The 16674-nt window shown below is 40.4% G+C and overlaps 2 protein-coding genes across 3 annotated transcripts in view; one reads left to right on the forward strand and one right to left on the reverse strand.

The window, feature by feature from the left end:
- Nucleotides 1-4228, reverse strand: part of LOC118403854 (tyrosine-protein kinase Fyn-like) — a gene marked incomplete in the record, with an annotated part of 13043 nt that extends 8815 nt beyond the window's left edge. The window contains 2 exon segments of the mRNA XM_035802718.1: nt 1-18; nt 4032-4228.
- A 1449-nt stretch (nt 4229-5677) lies between these two features.
- LOC118403920 (histone deacetylase 1-like) lies at nt 5678-16544 on the forward strand. Of its 2 annotated transcripts, none has more exons than XM_035802804.1 (16): nt 5678-5791; nt 6610-6722; nt 7239-7356; nt 8048-8122; nt 8350-8488; nt 8852-8993; nt 9682-9774; nt 11435-11543; nt 11914-12054; nt 12312-12420; nt 12627-12685; nt 12863-12934; nt 13553-13702; nt 13836-13923; nt 14468-14553; nt 14992-16544. In XM_035802804.1, the coding sequence occupies exons 1-16, from the start codon at nt 5740-5742 to the stop codon at nt 15111-15113; spliced, it is 1668 nt and encodes a 555-aa protein (XP_035658697.1). In that variant the 5' UTR covers nt 5678-5739; the 3' UTR covers nt 15114-16544. The 2 variants fall into 2 exon arrangements, with proteins under 2 accessions (XP_035658697.1, XP_035658689.1); XM_035802796.1 differs by lacking the exon at nt 9682-9774 and adding an exon at nt 9846-9938.
- The last annotated feature ends 130 nt before the right edge of the window (nt 16545-16674 follow it).

Here is a 16674-nt window from a genome sequence, read left to right on the forward strand (position 1 = left end):
TGCTAACTACTGCATGTCCTGGTTGGAAATGAAAGTCACAACATTTAAGAAAACTGTTTCGGAACCTTTGGCAGCTAGAAAAAGGCACAATGCAGGAGGCTAGGAAAATGGAAAGGTATAATAGATTAAGGTAATCATTGGCTTTTAGCAGCCAATCCCAGCCATAATGGGTATAATTAGCTGTACCAGGAAATTGTGGTAGCTAGGTTATATTAGCAAATCAACTAGTATAATAGCCCTGAATTGAGTCTTCCTTAATTAAAAAGATAGAAGGTCTCATGAGAATGGAGCATATATTATTAGCCTACATTTGAGGCTAAATCCAATCTTTGGTCTCTCACTTTCAAGTTTCATCTTTTTACATCAGAAACATACATCTTCTTACATTTAAGACATTTTTCCTCTCAGGTTTCATACATGATGTCATCATTTTTATGAAAACATAGAAAGGGGACCTTTTATTTGACAGAGATGAGCAATGCCGATTGTTCAAATTGCTGTAATTTTTAGGTGAGAAGTACAGGTTTTGTGTACCATATCACATTGACAAACAAACACCTATCCCAGCCCAGCAGTGGCTATGGAGCAGCTTGTTCCAGCTGGCCCCAGGCAGACAACCTGAGCATTAACAAGGTTGTAGAGATCAGATAACATCTGAGGCCATTTGTCCACGTAGCTCGAAAGTAGCTCAACAAGTTTTAGCCATATGCCGCCCATAGAAAGTCAAACATTAATCTAATTAAATTACCTCCAATTTATGCTCAAACAGATCCATAAGGAATGCAAGCACAAAATTAACATCAGTTAGCCGTATAGCCTTGCATATTTCTGGGAAGGTTATCTGAGGGAAACATAAGTGATGTTAAAAAGTTGACCACTGAAGTGTTGTCAGATGAGGTGCTTTCAAATTGTGTTTTGTCACATCCTATAGGCTTGGACTATGGTATGCAGGAGCCAAAGCAAAAAAAAAAAAAAGACTGTTTCCAACATAATATATTAAATGTTCTTTTGTGTTGTAAACTGGGACAAAATGCTACATATACTTTTCAATTTAATTCTTTTTGCACACCTGCCCCATAAATTTTACAACTAAAATTTATGTCATTTATGGGTTCAGTGAATAATGTTGATGTCAGAAAAAACATTAATTATGTATGGTTGAAATGGCAGCACAGCTAGCACAGTTTAGATAGGAAGTATAATTTATGCTATGCAATATGTGTCATGCTGATTTGGACTCATGTAAGTTGATATACAAGTAAGGGTGGGGATTACAAGAGGAAATGACATAACCACACAAGTTGTATTTCTTATCCTCTTGACAGTACATAACCTGACAAGACAAATCACCAGACATTCCATGAAGGCTTGATAGATAAGCACATCCCTGCTAATCAGTTTCCTTTCTAATTTTCTGCTCTGTCCCATCTTCCTGCACCTGTCTCTTAACTACTGTATAAAAGTAGACATGCACATTAATTTTATGATGAAAAATATCAAGTGCCAGTTACAAGTTATAATGGGGATTTCCCATTCTATAAAGTTCTGGTCTCCTGTACTGAGAAAGATGAATGGTACATCAACTTATCACAGTATAAATATGTCAATGAACGTTAGACATCCAGGTAGAACATTAGCCTGATTAAATCTTGCATATAGCAGCCCACCCACCATCCGCCGGCCTCATCGGGCGCCAGTTACAGCCCTAGACGGTGATAGTTTGTGTTACACAGACTAGTAGAATTTTACATGATACAAAATGAATCAAGAAGCTGGATGAATTCTCTTTAGACTCTATTAGAGTCAGATGTTTCCACTATCTTTCATCCATTAACATTTCTCAGACAATGTCTGATCTGATGACAGATGGTGGATGATATCTTAAATGTCTGAATCTTTAAGGAAGTCAACAAACTGCTTGATTCATTTTGTATCATGCAACTTTGTAAATACTATAAGTATAACTGTACTTTAACATCACTGTCATTGGGGCCCAGGCACTGGAAAGACTGCAAGGCAGGGCTGCATGGATGGCTGCCAATGACTATCATAGGGCCAGTAGCATAAAAGAAATGCTGGGAAACCTACAATGGCCTCCCCTTGCTGACAGAAGGAGAGATACCTGTCTTACCACATTTTACAAATCTAAGAAGCCACATGTGTAAATTCCAGTTAATTCCAGCAAAAAGAAAATTTTCTTTTTTTTGTACTACAATCCCCGACAGTCGAGGACCACACACTACCCAACACCCACACACACACACATACACACAGGGATGCCTCGAACTGTTGGAATTGGATGGATAGAGGGTAACGAAGAAGACATCAGCCCCACTTGTGCACAGCTGAATTCATCAAGGGAAAGCATCTGCATCTGCATCTGCATCTGCATAGGATACCCCCAAATGACCCCGCGAGGGGCAAAAGTAGGGGGGGGAGCTGAGGCTCCCGGGTTAGGGCGGGCAGGCCGCCTGCCTGGCACGGAAGTGCTCAACGTTGGGAGCACTTACAACCGTGCCAGGCAGGGCATTCCACTCGGGAATTGTGCGTGGGAAAAAAGAATGTTTGTAGATATCGGTGCGTGCAAATATGTGTTGATATTTGAAGTCGTGACTACCCCGGGTGCGCCCTTGGGCAGGCTTCAGAATATTGCTGGCGTCTATGTTAATATTATTGTTGACTACTTTATAGAAAAAGGTGAGGCGGGCGTTCCTCCTCCTTTCGGAGAGAGGGCGCCACTGCAGGTCTGAAAGCATTTGTGTCACGCTGCTAGTCTGCCGGTAGTCATTTAGGGTCACTCGGGCTGCCCTGCGCTGGACGGCCTCCACCGCCTGTATCCCTTTGTTGGTGTACGGGTCCCAGACGATGGCACTATATTCCAAGTGAGGCCGTACCAGCGCTTTGTAACAAGTGGCCTTGACCCTAGATGGACAATGGGTCAAGTTGCGCCGAATGACTCCTAGGACCTTACCAGCTTTGCTAGTGGCGTGGTTGATATGGGTGTCCCACCGCAAATCGTCGGACAGTTGTACTCCAAGATAGGGGTGGGACTTAACACCGGTAAGGGCTTCTCCACAGAGGGAGTACTGAGTTATGATGGGGTGCTTTTTACGGGTGATATGGAGGATGTGACATTTAGAGGGGTTGAACGACATGAGCCAACGATTTTGCCATTCTGTTAGCGCATCGAGGTCAGACTGCAGCCCTTGTGCATCAGAAGGCTTGCTGATAGTTCGATAAATCAAGCAATCGTCAGCAAACAGTCGAACATGTGAGTCTACGGAATCGGGTAGGTCATTACTGTAGAGCAGGAATAGCAGAGGGCCTAACACAGTACCCTGCGGAACTCCAGAGGTGACCTTGACAGCTTTAGATGTTCCACCGTCAAAGACAACCCTCTGGGTTCTCTCCGTAAAGCAAGGCTCTTCCATCTTGTGACCTGACAGACATGACTTCAACTGTTTTGTTCCAGGCCCATTCAACAAGATAAAGCCAGGCTACCCATGTGCACTTAGGGGGTCCTGTGGGGCATGTTTATGTGTCCTGGTCTGGGCAGGGCAAAAATTGGAATGATTTCCATAACTGATAGAGCACCCTTTTACAAAACAACCAAAATAGGGTGCTGGAACAAGAATATTTACTTCCAAGTACTCTCTCACTCCTGTGGTGTAGTCTTCATGCATACAGATATCTGGACATGACTGGTTGACATGCATGTGTTGGGCTGGGTCTGTCCCTTTGTGACTCATTCACTGAGACTTGAAACAAATTATGTAGGGACTCTTACGACAATACTGACTATTATTTGAGATCTACAGCAGATAACGGTGGTACACGAGCTGCTACAGTGTTGATATAAAAACGGCAGTCACAGTACAGGCTAGATCGTTTAAATCCGGCAACAACAGTGGCCCAGTTTGAAGTCTGACAACTGGCCGGAAGTCTTCCCCAAAACGCAACCCCTTTCAACACCACCGGTATAAACGCTGTTACGCTACAGTCCAGTCACAAGAAACGTTGTAACGTTTTACCTTACTCTACGTGCAGAACATTGTCCTCTCCGGAGCAGGGTCGGGAGAAGGAAGTTTCAGTCCTTGGACGAGAACGTTGCTTGATGTTGAATACTGGTTCACGATACTTCCTTACAATAGGCGACTGCCATATTTCCTGTCACAACAGAGCGGAAGTCAGGGAGCGCACCTAGCGGCGCAAAATCTTGAACTGCACCCATTGTTTGCATACATCAGGCATACATCAAGGAGGTGATATAACCTCCTTGCATACATCACTTGACACATGAAAGCTACATATAAATTTAAATAAGCTTTAGAAAGTGAATGTGTGATGTCAATTTCTTGTGCAGGTGACACGAAGTTTATTAGCTGGCGTATAAGTTTGAGCAAGTAACGTAAAGTGGTGAAAGTGAAAATATACCGGAAGTGATTTTTACTAACAGGAAGTATATTAGGCAAGCCCAACTACAGGGAGGAAAGGGAGAGTTATTTTGACTTTCTTAGTTTATAAATGCTCAATTGATTGTAATATCTTATCGCATATTAATATAATATATATTATAATGACAAGTATATTTATATTTCAACTTCTATGTGATAATTTTTACGGTACATTTCGTATCAAATTTTTAGAAAACCGTTACCTATTCTATATATGGTATAACCTGCTTGAAACACAGCCTGATGGGATAGTTTAGGGGAGCCACAGTTTTCTTTGTGCTGTGTATTCCAAGGAGCTCCTTTTATATTTTGAACCTTCCAATCAAGGAGCTTTTATATGATAAAAGCTCCTTGTTCCAATATATTTTAATCAAAACCCAAATATCACCACGATGAACGAGAACGCTTGTTTGAACGTTTCCCTGTTGAACAAATTAGGTATTACACTGCAGTTTTTGGAAACTGAAGACACTGCCAAACCTTGACCAATCAGGGCTAAGGATGTTGTAGATCATTCAACCACCCATCTTCTGATGGAGGAAGGGCTAAATAGCTTCTTTCTCTGAGCTGTTGCACAAGCCTAAAGTATCTCTAAAGATATCATTGGTTACAGTCAACTCCAATCAAGGAGATGTTTATATGTCGTTCAATTCTATGATGGGCATTGCTGTCATCTGAGCAGTTTCCTAGTTCTCATAAAAAAATTGGCCTTGCAATCAGTTGGAAGGCAGCTCAGCTTATCTACTAGTATTTGATCATGTAGGGCACAATATACAGTTACATAAGGTAAAAATTGTTAACAAATACACATTGAATAATCAAAGTGATTATAAATGCCCAGTTTGAGATTCAATAACGGCCTTAAACTTCTCTCTCTGCATTCACTTCAGAGACACACCAAATTACAAAATATTTTTTTTAATTCAAAGATAACCATTTATCAGTCTTTTCACCATTGAACTTTATGCTTACGTGCTGAATGTAGAAACTAGCAGTGGAGGCTGTTTTTTCCCTCCACAGTGTAACAGGAAGCTTGTCGAACCATCACACTTTTTTGGGGTAGTAATAAAATATTGAATATGCAAATGCTATAGTAGATAAACTGACATGGAACAAAAATATATACGTTTAAAAATAATATATAACAATTTGCTTGATTTGACTTTCCAATAAAAACAATCGTGTCATATACTGTTCTTCAATACAAAACTGATCTTACAATGCATCCTTCCGTACCCCCCATTACTTGGTACACTCCAATTTGATTGTTAGTTGAGGCGGCAGCATGGCGTACACACAACCGGCTGGAAAGCGGAAAATCTGCTACTACTACGATGGTAAGTAGTGCATTCCCGATAGAATCTTACACATGGATTAATGCTTACATTCTAGAGACCACTTTGAGCAGAGTTACGGTGAACTGGCTGTGCTAGATAGTTTTTTCGGGGCAGTTTTTCCGGACCTGCATATAGAACTTGAAACACTGGACCGCCGGGTGGCGCGCTTGCCAGACGGAACAACAAAGGACTAAAATTCGTGTTCGCCTTGCTTTGGGTTGAACAAGTTTACCCAACATTTACTGTTTAGTGTTGGTCAAACTGTTCACCTGGTCCAGCTGAACTATTCGGTAGATGCTTTAGGCGTCTGCAGATCACACCAGACGAATTGTTGTAGATTCTCCCGCTCAAAATACTTCGTTTCTCTTCTGGTGCACAGCAACGTAAACGTCGTTTGTACTAGTTCAGGTTTGGGTAAACTAAAGGTGTTGGGAGAGGTGTCAGATAGCTTACTAGTATGTTATGATGGTAGGTACTTGGCCTCAACAGACATGATTTGTACCGTAAAACGTTGCAGCATATAAGCGTACAAGTCAATAATTTTTGACATATTAATAATCATTTAACAATAATGATTACTGTCGGTATTATGCCAATGCATGTTACTGTAACATCCCAAATATACATCACTTACATGTGCATTCCCCCTCAGCTCTGGAACCTTATAATTTACCCAGTTTCCAAAAATTAAAACTAATTTCTAGAACTCGTTACCACGGAAGTCTAGCCCTCTGTTCTGTTCTGTTGCATTGCATTCAGAAATGCTGTATTGCAGCTTGTTAGCTCAAAGTTGTTTTCCATTCCTTTCACACTATCAGGTGACATTGGCAACTACTACTATGGCCAGGGTCACCCCATGAAGCCACATCGAATCCGCATGACCCACAACCTGTTACTCAACTATGGACTGTATCGAAAGATGGAAATCTATGTAAGTGCACTACTTTCTGCATTCGAAGAATGTCTCGTATCATCGTTTTTTAATGGCGTACTGAAAGTTGTTTATGAAGAGAGAATGCAAGGCATAATGTCCAGACTCTATCTTTTGATTGTCATTTATTTGCTGAAGCAGGGCTCGAAATACTGGGTGCATGTGCACCCAGGTGCACCCAAAATTGGAACTGTGCACCCATTTTTTTTCAATATTTTCTTAGGTTTATGTATGGAAAGAGATCAAGTATACTAGTATACATCATATTCTTGACATCTAAGTGTTAGAAAGATAATAAAAATATCTGTCATGTTATTTGTTTAAGAATTTGATAGCTTGTAAGTTTTGTTAGTAGGTTTTTACATTCTACTTAAATTTAAGTGGTGCACCCAAAAATATTTTGATGCACCCAATTTTTAAAGCTGGGTGCACCAGTGCACCTAATCCCAAAAATAAATTTCGAGCCCTGCTGAAGTGACTTTTTTATGAGCAATTTTTTGTGCAACTTGTTCCCAGCGGCCACACAAGGCTTCGTTTGAAGAGATGACTAAGTACCACAGCGATGACTACATCAAGTTCCTCCGTTCCATCCGGCCAGACAACATGTCTGAGTACAGCAAACAGATGCAGAGATGTGAGCATTTCCAACCTCCCACTAGATAGATGTGTACATATCATGTGTAGAATTGAAAACAAGCTGCATGGCGAACTTGCTTCAGTGGTTTTAGAGCTCAGTGTACAAAATACTTTTCTGAACCAGGTTGCACAGTGTGCAACTGTGAGCATACATAACATTTTGCTATCTTATAAGCATGTTTGTTTCAAACTAGAAATTAAGGAACTTAAGAATAATAGTATCTATTAACTATATTGGAAACTTACAAAATTGACCTATGAATTATTAACAATTTATAACGTTTATGACATTATTATACTATGCCATTGTCCATATTGTATATCTTAAAAATACATGTAAAAGTAAAACATAAATTTATTTCTGTGTTTTCATAGACAATTTATTGTTCTGTTCTTCCGATAATGTCAATCTGCTGAGGAATCGTCAATTACTGACATGTTTGGCTGATATGAAATGACGCTGCGTGGATCCATTTTTTCTTCCAAGTAAAATTGACAACAAAATGAAGTTCTGAGGCTCAAAATCTAGGTTGTGCACTGTGCAACCTCAGTTTAGAAGTAACTTGCACCAAGCAACAAGTGGTTGCAATGTGCAAGTGGTATTTTGCACGCTGGGGCTTATGTGTGTTTTTCTGATGAAATGCTGTTTTTGGAGGTACTGAGGTGTATTTTTACTCTCCATTCTACAGTCAATGTAGGAGAGGACTGCCCGGTGTTTGATGGGCTATATGAGTTCTGCCAACTGTCAACAGGAGGATCTGTTGGTAAGTACATCAGCATGTTTCTCATTTATTCCTTATCTGCAGTTACACTGCCTTTGGAGAAACAAAACACTGAAATAACTTACCAGTTACCAGAACCATCTATGCAAAATAAGTGTTTGAAAATATGTAGACAAAAGATTTCCGAGTACTGACCAAAACTCCTAGTATAAAGTTTTTAAATATCATGGATTGTAACACATGCCATGATTGCATTTCTCTATTGACAGCTGGTGCAGTGAAGTTGAACAAGCAGCAGGCTGATATAGCAGTCAACTGGGCTGGCGGTCTTCACCACGCCAAGAAGTCCGAGGCCTCTGGATTCTGCTATGTCAACGACATTGTTCTCGCCATCCTTGAACTGCTCAAGTAAGGACACCAACTTTGAATATTCAGCACTTCACATAGAAAGTTATTTTGAAATTTAGAATTATAAGAAAACAAAGCAGCTGTCTTCTTGCTTCACGTTAACATTGTAACTTGGAGTGTATTCATTTAATTATTTGATAAAATGTCTTACAAGCCATTACAATTTACAGAAGTGATAATGCAACGTCAGCTCAGGATACCTCGCATAGATACAGGACTTTATCTACTTGGTCTTGAAGAGCAAAAGCTCTCTGCTAAAAGATGTGCTTGCAGATTTTTGGTACTGGGCAAAATCCATACTATATTGAACTTTGGATGAAAAAAAAATGTGTCTGACTGACATTGAGTGTGATGTGACCCCAGGTACCACCAGCGTGTGTTGTATGTGGATATTGACATCCATCACGGGGACGGTGTGGAGGAGGCTTTCTACACGACAGACCGCGTCATGACTGTGTCCTTCCACAAGTACGGGGAGTACTTCCCAGGAACTGGTGACCTCAGGGTACAGCACTATGTCTTCATCTGTTTTTGCTGTTTGGCTTTTTCTAGTACATCTAAGATAGAAGTTACCTTTGTCATAAATTGTCTCAAATGATGAAGCCATCATACAGGCCTATTTGTCTTGAAAGTTTAGTAGTAGTCCACTGTGTTCTGCTGCTGCTGAAAGTTTATCATGAAAGAAATGTTCTCTGGACAGGTAAGTCCTTTTTTTTCAACAATGAGAGCACATTTTTTATGTAACAGATGTGTCTATCTGTCAGACACTGAGACAGTAGCCATTGTTCTTTGTGTTAATGTTAGTACACTGTGAAATAAACAGAAGTTGGATCAGACATAGTTTAAAAAATCTGAATGTAACTTAGTCAAGAAATCTTTAGCAAATTAAATTTGAGCAATCTGGTGCTTAAAACTTATGGATTTCAATTACTATGTATTTGAACATGCAGCATACTGCACAAGAACATGCTCAATGTAATGCATGCTAAACAACATAGCATGCTGTCTGAAAGAAATCCTCAATTTTCATTAGTTTTCAAAATTCAATATATGGCAATACATGAGCACAGTTGTCCTTGAGGAAGAAAAATTGCCATCTTGTTGGCATTTCATAAATAAATTTCATCATGTATGTAGGCCACATAGGCGCCGCTCATTTTCTACAAGATGGGGGTTGTTTTCTCTCTTTACAGGACATTGGTGCTGGAAAGGGCAAGTACTATGCTGTCAACTTCCCCCTCCGGGAAGGCATCGATGACCAGGCATACGAAACAATCTTTGAACCAGTAAGTGCTGGTTGCTTACTGTTTTTGCAGTGGCCTTGTCATACCATAACTTTGCTGTGTTTTTCTACCAGGACATTGGTGCAGGAAAGGGGAAATACTACGCCGTCAACTTTCCGCTACGAGACGGGATTGACGACGAAGCGTATGAACACATATTCGAGCCAGTAAGTTTTGCAACCACCGCGACAATCACGTCTTATTAATCCTCCGCACCTTTTTCAATCACGCAGTTGGGGTGATGATTGTTAGTGTTGGGGAAGTGGAGTAATGTGTACCCAGGCCAGGATGGCTGCAGATCCACCGCATCTTGCCGTGATGTTGGTGAAACAGCATTTCCACACAGAACAGTTGTACAAGTGTGTCACCGATACATTTACAATTGTCAATCTGCTGGACACTGTGTTCTCTTCTCCATATGTTAGAAATAGGTGAACTGTTGTGTGTCTTTAGGACATGTATGTTTTTCCTAACTTTACCTGTAGCTATCTCTAGTAGGGCAACATATGTATATATAGTGTCACCAGGTCCAATGTTTAGTGTCTCATTACAATTGTCCTGCATGCAAAGTACCTTAAGGAAAATACTTTTGAACAAAAGACCCTATCCCCTCTGTGTAACTTCAGCTTTGTCAGTTCCTTCCAAATAGTGTGCCCTTCTTTATATACAAACTGCCTTGATAATTCTTATGTAAGTGGCATGTTATGGAAAGATTTTCAGATGCTGAGAAAGTCTTAACTGTGTAACTGTCAACTACATCCAAAGTTCAGTGACTAACTGTCAGGACTTTTGCCAGCTTTTAATTTTCCCACACATTCCAGTTTCCCAATGTCAAAAATAAAGGGGAGTTTTGATTATCTGCAGAAATAAACCAATCATGACTATTCATCATAATTTGCAGTTCAACAAATGAGAGAATGATAGCTATCAATGCGACCAATCAGAGAGTGGATGGATGTCCGTTAGATATTATTATTTTTATGTATTTATTGTGTAACTCAACATTTTGACGTAGTTGGATAGGTCTATTTTTGCCTGACAATGTTATCTGAATTTTATTTTGACATGAGCTGGCAAGAACCCTTATTAATGTTGTTGATGTATGTCTGTTTCCTAACCTTTTTGACAAAATGGTAAGGAAGAGTGATATTTGATTTTTTTTCAATTTTGTGTGTACTAACTAGTAGATATGGTAACTAACCAAGGACAAGTCATTTTTTTTCCACTCTGAAAATGAAGTTTGTGAGCATGAAAGTCTCCACAGTATTTGGAGGACAAATTTCAGATGAGTGTATTTTTGCTGATAAATAAACTTAGGACTTAAGCCAGATGACCAAATTTGGAGAATACTGAGGAGTTTCTGCAATCTTTGGTGATTGCCATGATACCTAAGGCAAAGTAGGAACTTTTGGTAAAACCCATGAAAGAATCAGGAAAGAACATGGAGATATTCATGCTCACCAACTGTATTACTATACCATGAGTCAGTTCTCTGGCTCTGATATATTCTTCAAGTCTGACAACCATTCCACATTATATGTGCTGTCTACCACAAGTGTCAAACTCACCTCACACTTTTCTCCTCTCAACACATCCACACGGGTACCAGAAACCATAGTTAAACAGTGGTTGAAGTACTAAGGAAGACTTCTCCTTGTTCCAGGTCATGTCCAAGGTGATGGAGATGTACCAGCCCAGTGCCATAGTACTGCAGTGTGGGGCAGACTCTCTGTCAGGGGACAGGCTGGGCTGCTTCAACCTCTCGCTCAAAGGTAGGACCTGGAGCCTGGCTACTCTGTGGTACTGGTGCAAATGTGAGACAACCATGATTGCCATGTTGTGAAAAAAAGAGCTCAAGAATCTCCTTATTTGCTCATGTTATTATTTATTTATTTACTGATCTCGTAGGGTAGGGGCAGGGAAAAATTTTGTCCATTCCATCCTCTGTGACAGACAAAAATTAGCATGTAAAGGTATTAATAGAACCAAGCAGAGTCTACCAGCAAAATTTGCCCCTCAAAATCAAGGAAATAGCATTTCAGAGGGTCTAGAGTTCAAAATTTCAGGCTGGCTAGAACACTGATCTTGGATGTCAAAATCTGAACCAACATGATAATCCTCATCATATCCATCTGTCCTCAGGTCACGGGAAATGCGTGGAGTTCATGAAAAAGTTCAACATTCCTATCCTGATGCTGGGAGGAGGCGGCTACACCATCCGTAACGTGGCGCGCTGCTGGACCTTCGAGACATCCATCGCTCTGGGGTGTGACGTTGCTAATGGTGAATGAGTACTCGTTGTCATGTGTCATTGTGTCATATGTAGTATATATGGCATCCTACGGTCATTATTGACCATTGTTAAACTTTAATTGATATCAGCCCTACAGCTTTGATTTTTATGACTAAACAGTCCTATACAAGACTGGCAGTATAAAAACTTAAAAGTACGAATATGAGTTTTGCTTTGTCCCATGTGTATGCCATCTTGTGATGTCTTGACCCACGTGTTGAATAATGCTTTTGTCTCTTCTCCACAGAGCTGCCCTACAACGACTATTTTGAATATTACGGCCCAGACTTCAAGCTGCACATCAGTCCATCAAACATGACCAACCAGAATACACCAGAGTACCTGGAGAAGATCAAGTAAGTTGGTGTGCAATCACATCAATGTACAAACTGGCAGTCCACTCACACCAGTGGGGCAATAGGAAGGCTTTTTGTCAGAGGGGAAGGACAGTATTTTTCATGACATTATCCATCCATTGCTGAAAAATCAACACGTGTCAAATGAGAAAATAAATCCGACAGATCTATGAATGTTTCTGTATCTGTTTTCTTCTTTCCTCCAGACAGCGACTGTTCGAGAACTTGAGAATGTTACCTCATGCACCTGGTGTTCAAATGCAAGGTAAGAACTCAGACTTCCTGAAGCAAACATTTATGAGTGTTGAAGAATGTATTCATTGATGCTGCAAATTTAATTGTATTGCTTGAATGTGACACCCACCGTGTATTTCTTTTGAAGGTTTGAATGAAACCAAAACAGAAAGCAGTTTTTCCACATATTTCCATTATATTTTCACAGCTATTCCAGAGGATGCCATAGACCAGGAGAGTGAAGACAATGAAGAAGAGGACCCAGACAAGCGTGTATCAAGTGAGTCACTGTATCCCAAATCCAGACCAGGGCTCGAAATACTTTTTTCTGCATACCTGCACTGGTGCAGGTAACATTGAAAATTACCTGCACCAGACAAATTTTACCTGCACCACTCTGAATTAAGGAAGTATGGATCATACTAAAATTGTTCAGGAACAATTCCTATTTTTTCTCTTATACTTTATAGGTAGTAACATTCAATGCAGCTAATAACAATCCACATACACCTAAATCATATGACATGTATGTATAAAACCCAGTACATGGACCAGTGCAGGTTAGGTGCAGGTAGACACCAGAAATACCTGCACAGCTCCAATTTCACCTGCACTATAGTGCATATGCAGGTGGTATTTCGAGCCCTGCAGACAATACCTCAATTTGTTTCTTGTTGCTTGTTTGGTATCTCACTTGAAATCCCTTGGTAACTGAAGGGACCACCCCAAATATCAATAAAGAAGTAAATACATGAAAAAAATCAGCCACAAGTGTCATCCGTTACATGTGACAATGTTGTGCAGATTTCATGTCACATAAAACCTGCAAATCTTTGAGGCAACTTGCAAACGCGAATGCTGGACAGAAGATGTGACCATGTATTGTGTATATCTCCAGTTCGTGCCCAGGACAAGCGCATCACCTGCGATGAGGAGTTCTCTGACAGCGAGGATGAGGGTGAAGGCGGAAGACGTGACCACCACAGCCACAAGAAGCGGAAACGGTTGCAGAGGGAGGAAGATAAGAAGGAGGAAGACAAAAAGACAGGTTTGTGTTGCAATTGAGAGCAGTCTGTAATGAGGTTGTTACCTTACACCAGAGTGGATTTTAGTCTTAATTGTATTTGGTATGTACATGTTCATGAAATGAGTGAGTGAAGATTTTGTTTGTGCTTAAATAGAGGGTGGGAAAGACGAGACATCTAAGTCTAAGGACATCAAATCAGAGGATGCAGCAACTGCAGCATCGCCTGGAACACAAGATGCCAAGTAAGTAGAACAGGATCCTCTCCCTCATTACAATTGCTGCAATAGCTTTTCATGACAGCTATCAGAAGAGATTGAGGTGTCACAAAGGTGTAGCATTTGTTAGTAGCAGTGCTTGAGATTATACCACCAGATGAGATGAACAACATAAAGTCTTTCCATTCTTCATCTTGTTTCACTATTGGGAAACCTTGAGCCCTGCAGTTCCATGTGACTGTATTTAACCAATTACTATAACGAATAAGAAGATTTAGTAGACAATGCAGCACCTAAAAACGGGGCATCACTGTCTCAAGAATGTACATATGTATATAGATGTGTCTTGTCACATGATGATCAATACCATCAGTCACATGAAGAGGAAATCGACCCGGTTGAAAAAGGGACTAGAGTGGACCCGAAAGCTCCCCAAGTGCAAACTTTGTTGTGTTGAATCATTAGAATATATTAAGTACTGTTTTTAATCATCAAAATGTAACTGTTTTTGTAACTGTTTGTTTTATTTGGATCTCCATCAGTGTTAACATTATATATGTGTATTCCACAGGGGAGGTACTGAGGCCAGTCGGGATCCCGAGGTGAAGATGGACACTTCTGACAGCCTGGCACCCAGCTCGGACAGCAAGGACTCAGGTAAGGCAGCTTACACCACCACTCTACTTCTCAGTCACTAATCAAGCACCATATTTTGGTGTCTGTCTTATCGTAGAGAATGTTGGACGTTGAGCATTGCTCCAAGTAAAGCTGTAGCTTGTCTTAAGACTAATCTGGAACAGATTACTAGTATTAGAATTTGTTATCCATTCATTGATAGATATAGTCCACTTGATGACTGCAGTCACTGCATGCAATGCACAATAAGAAAAGTGCCATTATTAGTAATTTTAGCTTTCATGTACCAGTCATTTCTATAATAAGTATTATTAAAATAAAATGTTAAAAAGGAATAACTTCTCTTGAAGTGATCTCTTTCAGCCACATCTCCCTTTCACTGCAATTTGTAAGTAGGTGTAGTATGTGTCCTGGCCTGAGGGGAAATTCATTAGTTTTGCTCCTTTTTAACTGCATTAGGTCCAGTGAATGGCTCCAGCACAGTCAGACCCGCCCTGGGGACTTCTACTGGATCTCCCCTGGTGGCTCCCCTGGACCCTCCCGCCTCCACCCAGCCTCAGGAAGAGAAGATGGAGCACTAACAAGTAACCACGTGACTCTAATGAAGAGGAAACACATTTGTCAATGTTAAACCTGGGGAGGGGGGTCACAAGTGATGGCATTGAGAATCCAGTCTTGTCCCATGTTGTACTTTACTTTTGATTCAAGCCCTTTATGGGAATGTACAGCACAAGTCTTAAGTCCAATAGTGACTAATTTTTGAGTCTCTGTCAAATCTGTTCCATGCTTCACACCCCCTCCCTAGGCGACCCATTGACAGGTGCATGATTAATATTCTTTTGAGAACTGTTCAGAACCACTTGACCAGCTTACTTCTGGGCAGAGTGCTCTGGCACGTAACAGATAGGGTGTATGTGTATGACAGAAGCTACTTTTTCTACTTAGTACAGATGGGCGTATTTAAGAAAAGTTGTAGGGGACAGCCCAGGAGATGGAGCTTTCATTTTGTCTGGTAAAGTTGAGGAATTTTCGTTAGGCCTCATCCATGAGAACATATTAACAAACATACCTACATACCCCCAAACAGTGACATTGTTAAAGCATTACTGTGTATAAAAGATGGTAGTACCAACAGCCAAAAAATAGCAACCATGCACTCCTTACCTGTCAGATTGTAAGGTGTACATCCTCTCCTCAACCAGAACAAAAAGATCAGAACGTAGTTGATATACAGAAACTGAAAAGATGATTCTGCCTGGTACATCTTTGCATGGGGACCTTCCCCTTTGATTGTCTCAAGGTATGTTCTAGTACTAATGTTCAAGTACATATGTACTAGTGTTCACACTTGTAAATAGTATATTCCCACTGTATGGCTCTGTTTTACATTCATCATAAGGAGACTCCCACTTTGTAGAGATTGAATGTATTGTTAGATGTCCTTTCGTTTCCGTACTGCTCAGACAACTAGAGCTATTTTGTGGTGTCAGCGATTTATAAAGTCTACCATAGTGATTGTGTCTCTTGTTGAGTGGTATGCACTTCCTCCTATGAAACTGAAGTTAGCACTTTTTATGTTGTGCAAACTACATGTAAGAATGTGACCTTTGTTCAGGAAACAGATTTTAGCTCACTTTTAGTGAGGGTGAGAGAGTCAAAAACCCTCAAATTAATGCAGTACTGGTATCAGCATATGCCATACCACTGAACAAGAGATACTGACATATTTCCCTTTTGTTATTTTCATATCCTGGCCATTCTGCTTTCTTGAAAGTATCACAATAGGAATAGTTTGTATCATAGTGTATGGTGTAGATTTACAAAGTTCTGTACAAGTTATTGTTGCTTGTTTGGGAGAAGACCTTGGGCTGTGCCTGTAAAGAAGGCCAAAATGGAAAAGAAGTACTAGTTTTGTATGTTGACCTTGTCTTGTGAATGCCCTGTAACATTTAGCTTGTATCTCATTATGTATTACTATGTAGTTTCAGACAATAAAGACTTCTTATACTGGCCATGTGTCTCTGTTACATGTGTTGTGATCTATACCACAGAGCTATGATAGAGCTATACCACATTCAACATAGTACTTCTAACAGACGCAACACTGGCATATCCTATTACAATAAGTCAACCACTCACTCC

This window comes from Branchiostoma floridae, chromosome 2 (assembly GCF_000003815.2).
Source record: "Branchiostoma floridae strain S238N-H82 chromosome 2, Bfl_VNyyK, whole genome shotgun sequence".
NCBI lineage: Eukaryota > Metazoa > Chordata > Leptocardii > Amphioxiformes > Branchiostomatidae > Branchiostoma > Branchiostoma floridae.

What these genes read in the sequence shown, in the direction of transcription:
- LOC118403920 (XM_035802804.1), top strand. Translation starts at nt 5,740, where the DNA reads ATGGCGTACACACAACCGGCTGGAAAGCGGAAAATCTGCTACTACTAC. An exon ending in CAGGAACTGGTGACCTCAGG is followed by an intron (nt 8,994 to 9,681) that starts GTACAGCACTAT and finishes CTCTCTTTACAG; the next exon opens with GACATTGGTGCTGGAAAGGG. An exon ending in GGGGTGTGACGTTGCTAATG is followed by an intron (nt 12,055 to 12,311) that starts GTGAATGAGTAC and finishes TCTTCTCCACAG; the next exon opens with AGCTGCCCTACAACGACTAT.